Source organism: Rhipicephalus sanguineus, chromosome 4, assembly GCF_013339695.2.
Source record: "Rhipicephalus sanguineus isolate Rsan-2018 chromosome 4, BIME_Rsan_1.4, whole genome shotgun sequence".
NCBI classification, from domain to species: domain Eukaryota; kingdom Metazoa; phylum Arthropoda; class Arachnida; order Ixodida; family Ixodidae; genus Rhipicephalus; species Rhipicephalus sanguineus.
In genome coordinates, this window is record NC_051179.1 from 175,558,634 (window position 1) to 175,566,713 (window position 8,080).

The following is an 8,080-nucleotide window of genomic DNA, read 5'->3' on the forward strand; positions in this document are numbered from 1 at the left end:
ACCGGCCAGAAAAAAAGGCAATGGGGAGGAGGGGGCGGGGTAACAAAGGGAGGCTTACTCCGAAACTACGTTCAAGGAATACTAGAGCTCGCCGTTGTGGGAATACTCATTTATCGAGCAGGTGGCCTGCCCTTCCCTCTTTCACCCTCCTCTTACCAACAACACTGATACGTGTTCCCCAATGTTTAGCGGAAATATGCGAAATTTTAGATAATGAAATGGCACTGAGCAATGCAACTGAGAACAAAAATAATGAGCATTTGGTTACTAACGTGAAGTTTTAAAGTTGGGCAACGCCCCCCTCCCCCCTCCCCCCCCCCCAACAACCAACCGCCCCCCCCCAAAGCAAGCGCCTGGATCCGCCCCTGCCGCAACGATCACTTCATCGAAGCTCTCGAAATACCAGAAATCTGCTCTGATCAGCTGCGAGTACCTGAGAACATCATGCAAGAACTGCAAGCGGAAATACATGAATTGGCAGATGTCACCGTTGCACCAGCCCACCTGGCGAGAAGCGGCATTGACATCCTCATCGGTGCCGACTATTACTGGTCGTTGGTGTATGGTGACTTCAAGAAGCTGCAAGGCACACTTGTTGCACTGAAGACCAAATTTGGGTGGACGCTTCAAGGAGCCATTCCCTGCAGTAGCTCAGCTGCCTGCTGCTCAACCGCGGCCGTTCTTCGTGCTGGAGTGTCAGATGACACAAGTTTGACCAACGAGCTGAAATCATTCTGGGAGCTGGAGAGCATCGGAATTACTGACTCTTGTGCCCAAACGAACGAAAAAAGCCAAGAAATCATCAACACGTTTTCGACATCGATCAAGAAAACAGACAAGCGCTATGAGGTGGCATTACCATGGAAACCTCTGAACATTCATCTCGCTCACAACAAAGCGATCGCACAGAAGCGTTTGACAAGTCTCACGAAGAGGCTATCGAGAGATGAAACAACACTTATCGAGTATGACGTGGCTATCCGTCAGTACCTGGAGCAAGGGTTCGCCGAACGACTTCCACGGGAAGAAATCAATAACGACGAAAACAGGGTTTACTACATGCCTCACCGCGCTGTCTTCAGACCTGATAGCCTTTCAACAAAGATTAGGGTCGTATTTGATGCATCGTCTAGCGACACAGGATGTATTTCCCTGAACGAAGCCCTGGAGCCAGGACCAAACTTGAACCCAGACTTGCTGAAGGTGCTAATTAACTTCAGAATTCACCACATCGGACTAAGTGCAGACATTGAGAAGGCATTCCTGCAAATTTTAGTGACACCGGCAGATCGCGATGCCCTCCGATTCTTGTGGTATGAGCACTTACCCACGAGGCAAGACCAAGATTCCGTGATAGAAGTCTGGAGAATGACACGAGTGCCCTTCGGTGTGACAAGCAGTCCGTTCCTTCTCGCAGCCACAGTGCGTCATCATTTGTCAACTACTGCGGGTGATTCACGCAACACTAAAACTATCAGTCAGAGCCTGTATGTGGACGACCTAATAACAGGAGCGGAGACAGAGGAGGACGCTGTAGGCTTCTACCGAGGTGCACGAGACGTCATGAATCGAGCAAGCATGACACTGCGCAAATGGAATTCAAATTCCAAGAAGCTGCAACAACTGTTCAACGACGAAGGAAACGGATGTGCCCTGAGCCACGTTGAGTGTCCGACATCAAGTGTCTCACGAGTCCTCGGACTTCCCACATGAAAATGGCATGTGAATTCCCAGCTGGAAATCGGGTTTCCAGCCTGGATTTCAGCTGGAAACGGCTCTCCAGGCTGGAAATTTTCCATTCCCCGCTGGAAATTGTATTTCCAGCTGGGAATGAAAACCATTCCAGGCTGGAAATCGTATTTCCAGCATGGATATGGAAATAATTCCCGACTGGAAAGCCATTTCCAGCTTGAAGTTTCCAGTTCCAGTTGGGAAGTTATATTTCCAGCTGGAAATTTTTCCAGCTTCAGTTGGGAAATAATTTGCATGAAATTTTCCTGTTTGAGCGAGGAAGTGGTTGTTATAGTTGACAAAAGGAATTCCAGCTGCCCAAAGATTGATCTGCATACAAGCGATAGCAGATTAAGTGCATAATGCAGACCGTGCATTTAGACATGACTTAGAACAGTGGTTATCAAATGGGGGTCCGCGAGATCATTTTTCGGGGTCTGCAAAAGCCAAGCTTGCAAAAAAAAAAAGTTTTTTGAATCCCACAACTTGCTCTCTCCGATGCCGCGGCCATGAAAAACGCCGCACTGCCGCGATGTTTGTTGGCATCTCAGTAGCTCTATTCTCGTATCATTTCTTGGTGACTTAAATGACGTTATAATGCTAAATAATAACTATACTCTGTAATATAAATACAGCGTACAAAAATTGTATTTCTTTTTTAAGGTAAACACCATTAAAGACAGCGGTCCAATAGACCGCTTAAATCATTATGTCGCCGCAGTGAGCCACAGTTTCGTACAGCACATGGCGGCTAGTCGTGGTGATATTGGTGATATCTGTACGTGTGTGTGCTCGGTGTTCGTTAGTCTAGGGAGTTTTCTTGATGAATATCTGTGCGACAGTTACATGGAATAGTTATTTTTGGTCAGGTTTATCTCTGGAAAGTGTTACGAGTGATGACCAGCATGGTCGAGTGGTTTTTATTGCTGTACTTGTGTGCGATGTCTTCATGTCTTGGATACACCAGCGCCGATCAAGAGACAGCGATTTTCTCAGCTCTGAGTGTTCCATTTGGAGGTAAGTTGCACTTCTATATTTCAAGTATAAGTGAACGTTTGTCCCGAATGTTTGTGAGCTTCGTTATCGTGTCATGTTACCTGCCTGTGTGTAATGTTTATATATGCGCGAAGTACAATACAAGCCGGTTTGTGTATGCAGCCTTTGTGCAATGCTTGTGCCTGCTGGTGCGCATGCGTCTATGCAACAAACTCGAGTAATTACATATGTTCGAGTGAACTCATTGGACGCTTATTCGGAGTAGTTTAAGGTCGATATAAATAATCGTTACATAGCATCTACAGTATAAACCGCAGTGCTCATCAGATCTTGCTCACCTTTGATTTGCACTGCATTGACTTTGTATTGTGGTACTGCTTTTGAAAGCTGTATTGATGCTGTTCATGTGATTTGGTAAAACTATACTTTTGGTAGAATTGCTTTTTATGGATCATTGTGGATTTGATGTTCGCTCACTATGTATATTTTTTTTTCAGGTGGTGTACGAGGATATGAGCAAACTCAGTCTACATCTCGAGATATGTTCCAACACTTGCTACAAGCGTTCAAATCAATGCTGTTAAAATAAATGCTGTTAAATTTCACCACCATGTTCTTTGACTGTGTGCAGTTCACTGGACGAACAGGTCCTGTAGGAACCATGCTAAGGCGCATGTGATAGCCGCGAGGTCAAATCTGGAAATTCTTCCATTTCCAGCTGGGAATGAAGGATTCCAACTGGAAATTTCGCCATTTCCTGTTGGAAATATTTGCTGGAAATATTTCCATTCCCAACAGGAAATATTTCCATTCCCAGCTGGGTTATGGAACCTGGAAATTTTTCCAGGCTGGAAATTTTTCCATTTCCAGCTGGGAAAATTTCCAGCCTGGAAAGACTTCCAGGTTTCATAACCCAGCTGGGAATGGGAATCATTTTCACCTGGGTTGTATGGGATAAGGACAGAGATCATCTGGCGTTTTCCATGAAGGCGATCTTGGATTTCTTGGATCGAAACAGCGACACGAAACGATTTATCCTTCAGGCATCAGCTCGTATATATGACCCGCTTGGTCTTATTTCTCCAGTCACAGTGACAACGAAACTCATGTTCCAAACCCTGTGGGAACTGGGTATTGAGTGGGACGCTCCTCTGCCTGAAGACGTCAAGACAGCTTGGACTCAGTGGCACACCCAGCTGCACTATTTAACGGACGTGACAGTGCCAAGACGATACGGTAGCTTGCCCAACGATAGCGGGAAAGAGGTGCACATTTTCACAGATGCGAGCCCCAAAGCTTACGGTGCAGTTGCGTATTTGCGCACCTATGGAGTCGAGGAAGCAGCAGTGACTCTTGTTCTTTCAAAGTCCCGAGTAGCACCGATTAAGAAATTGTCTCTTCCAAGACTGGAGCTGATGGGCATGGTGATCGGTGCATGACTGAAGGAATATTTGGGGCAATCATTGGGTCTCCCAATTGACAAATGGTACATGTGGACAGACTCATCTATCGCACTGCATTGGGTACGAGGTTCTGCGCAACAATGGAAGCCCTTTGTCGCCAACCGAGTTTTGGAAATCCAGCAGCGAACGGATCCAGAGCTCTGGAATCACTGTCCTGGGACCGAAAATCCCGCTGACCTCCTGACGAGGGGAATCACCCCGAGAGCACTCAGGTCAAGCTCAGTGTGGTGGAACGGACCTGTCTGGCTTTCACAGCCATCTACTTGCTGGCCATGTCATGAAAACGCTGCTGACATGAGCATCGCAGAGGAGGAAAGAAAGACACTTCGAGTTCACAACGTGACAGTGAGGGAATCCATATTACCCCTGCAGAAATACAGCTCCCTCTCCAAACTGGTTCGAGTTACCGCTTGGGTACTGCGATTTGTTCACAACTCCAGGGATCGCAACGAGAAACGCGAGGGACATCTTACGACAGAGGAAGTGCAAGAGGCGCACACTTGTTTGATACTTCAAACACAATTGGAGGCCTTTCAAAATGAACTCCAATGTCTTCACCGCTCGATACGCTTGCCAAGTGATTCTCCGATACGTGATCTCAGCGTGTTCTGCGACGACGAGGGCGTGTTAAGAGTGGGAGGAAGGCTCAATGCTGCCGACATTTCCTACAACGTAAAAGCATCCGATTGTCCTTCCGTCGAGGCATCCCATCACAGAACTTGTCATCAACGCAGATCATCGCCGTCTTCTGCATGCTGGCGCGCTAGAGACTCTTACCGAACTGAGGGAGAAGTACTGGGTTGTGCGAGGAAGGCAGATGGTAAAAATGGTGCTAAGGAAATGTGTGACGTGCAATCGTTTCAACAGCCGTGCTGCTACTGAGCCAGTCGCTCCTCTGCCTCGCGAAAGGGTGACACAAGCGCCACCCTTCGATGTAACAGGTGTAGACTTCGCTGGACCGCTGAACACGAAAGATCAAGGAAATAACAGAAAGTCTTACATCGTCATTTTCACGTGTGCAGTTACGCGCGCAATGCACCTTGAACTGGTGACCGATATGTCGACATCGAACTTCCTGATGGCGTTCCGAAGATTCATCTCGAGAAGGGGGGTCTGTCGAGTCATCTATTCTGACAACGCAAGGACTTTCAAGCGTGCTTCTAAGGACCTGCAGAAACTGTGGACCACAATACGAGGAGAAGACATTCAGAATTTCTTCTTAAACCACCAGATCCGCTGGAAGTTCATAATTGAAAAAGCGGCTTGGTGGGGCGGATTTTGAGAGAGAATGGTTCGTTCCGTGAAGACATCCCTGAAGAAGGTTTTGGGAAGCAGCTACTGCAATTTCGACGAGCTCACGACAATACTAATTGAAATCGAAGCTATCATCAACTCTCGACCCCTGACCTACGTCTACACAGACGCGAACGAACCCGAACCTTCAGTGCTGGGCAGTATCGAAGATACATGTATCTTAGATACTATCTTAGATACTCTATGGGTATCTTGTATCTGTATCGCGATACGTCTCGAAAAACGAGTATCTGTATCTGTATTTCCGATACATTCAATATTGTATCGCATATCTTAAGATACAAGATACATCTATCGCGACACAAGCGTGCGAAACAATAATCGCTGGAAGAGCTCCGCTTCTCAAGCTGGTACTGGTGCCACTAAGCCATCTGAATAAGTCTAAGGGCAGGGACGGTATTTGATTTTCACGCCATAGAGTCATCTAGTGATGGTAGAAGATCAGGAAGACAAGCACGCGGACGTCTACGCCCAGCCCACGTACCTTTTTTTTTCTCGATTTCTTTTCTTTTTAGTTGCGCCAATGCCGCGACACTTGCTCTTAACCACTGTCCTGCGCCGGGTACTCCACTGGGTGCGGTGTCCATCGCACAAATTCTGATGTTGCTACAGTTACGTTATTGAGCATTCTCTTGCGTCTTGCTCCGTAACGAAATGTGATGCGTGCAAGAATGGGGTTGCTTTGCGTCGCGTGGATTTCACATATCAGCGATTTGAAGGATCTCGTGGATGTAAGTTTGACTTGCATGCAGTGAATTAACTTATATGCAAATAAGATTCTAGCAACTTTAGCACCACTGGTATTGATGCTAGACCTAATAGAACAAGCGTTTACCCAACAAAAAATATCTTGGCGTACCGTATTTTTCACTTCCATCTACATTTATTCAAAGAATTTATGAAATCATAATTTCATTATTAGCACAAGTGCTTTCTTAGCTGTCATTTTGCATCACATACATTACCTAGGTCTCTGCACTGCTTTTCCGGTCTGGTCACTGCAGTATGTCTTTTGTAAAGCGCTCCCAAAATAAGATTTCTGCTTTATTCTTCTAACTGTCTGCTTTATTTCTACTGCTGTTTACACATTTACACGTCGACAAGGCGATTTTGAAAACAAATATATTATTATGTGGACGTGTCTTGAGTATCCAGTACAAAATATTCTCCTCACCGCTTAAGAAAATAGCGAAACTGAATTTGCATTATAATAATGAAAATCATTAGGAGCCACCTTCTCGCGATTCGAAAAACCTTGTTTAGCTGAATACTCTGTTTTGCTGATGAGCGTCACAACGAGCAGTTTCAGGAAATTTTACATAGGCACTGAATTTTCTATTGTCTCAACAGGTAAGTTGACGAAACTTCATGCTCATGGCGCCGTCTGTATTGTGTTTCTGTACTCATTCAATGTGAATGTTTGATACACAACCACCTCTCTATTTTACTAATATTTGTGTTTCTGTTTTAGGCCTTCTATATTATTTTTCCTTGTACTAATCGCCACGTAATGGGAGCTATAAGCGGCAATAGTGCGAATAGCGGTGGTGTCCTGCGACGCTTTGTGCAGCTATACAATACGTCTGAGACATTTCTGTGTTGCACATGTTCTCTCGTTGAAGAAAAATTGCTAAAAGATTGCACGTTAGTGAGTATATCAACAAAGAATCCCTTACGCCAGCAGTTAAGAACATGGAAATTAATTGCAGTTTTACGTCATCTACGTATACACCAGAAGTCTCAAACTCAGCTTATAGCCGGCGGGCCGTAGTCGCGAAATTTAGCTCAAAGGGCTGGGACAGTGAAGATGGTGGGGTCGGAGAGAGTTTGAACAAAATGACGTTGCCATTTGAAAGGAAGCCTTTCCCATATCTCATATATAGGTCATTTCTGAAAGGGATTTGGAGTCAGAGAAACATCGATACCGCTGTACAAAACGAGTGAAATCTGGACGCCGATTGAAATATAGAGTTTTTGTTTCACGGTTATGTTTCAGCACATGGTGACCACATCTTCCTCACGAAAGAAATGCTTGAGACCAGTTATGTCTGCGTAGCTCACGAACATACTTATTTAAAAAATAAAAACAAATTGGACGGAGACGGTCATGTGTGCCGGCCGGGCCGCTAGCGAACGGTCTCAAACCCCGTATACACCATGCGTTATACCCCCCCCCCCTCCCCCGACAAAAAAAAAAGACGCTATCAGCGTTGTTACTGCTGTACACCTGTCCGGATATACGGTATTGTGCAAACTGTCTTTTACGGACAAGGTAAAGTCCACACCGGCATTTGCGCCGTCGTGCAAAGGCTTATTGACGTTATTGGGATGATATGGCAAACCCGCTAGCTGGTCGGCAAGCTGAGAAGAGACTCTCATCAATTGCAAAAATGACAAGCAAGAACCGCTGTCAGCGTAGTGTATAAAGAGTTGTCCTGTGAAGCAGCTAAAACAAGCCCCTGTAAGTTGTTTTGGAAGGAAACTAATGTACTTTGAGCAAGAAGGGCCAAACTTTTAAGATACTAACAGACATTTCATTCCAATAAAACAAAATAGATCTCAAGAAATTTTTAGGC

At 45.6% G+C, this 8,080-nt stretch overlaps 1 protein-coding gene across 1 annotated transcript; it reads left to right on the top strand.

Moving 5' to 3' along the window:
* Positions 1-444: 444 nt before the first annotated feature.
* LOC119391870 (uncharacterized) lies at positions 445-1,713 on the top strand. Its single transcript, XM_037659521.1, has one exon. The coding sequence runs from the start codon at positions 445-447 to the stop codon at positions 1,711-1,713; it is 1,269 nt and encodes a 422-aa protein (XP_037515449.1).
* Positions 1,714-8,080: the final 6,367 nt, after the last annotated feature.

What these genes read in the sequence shown, in the direction of transcription:
- LOC119391870 (XM_037659521.1), top strand. Translation starts at nt 445, where the DNA reads ATGCAAGAACTGCAAGCGGAAATACATGAATTGGCAGATGTCACCGTT.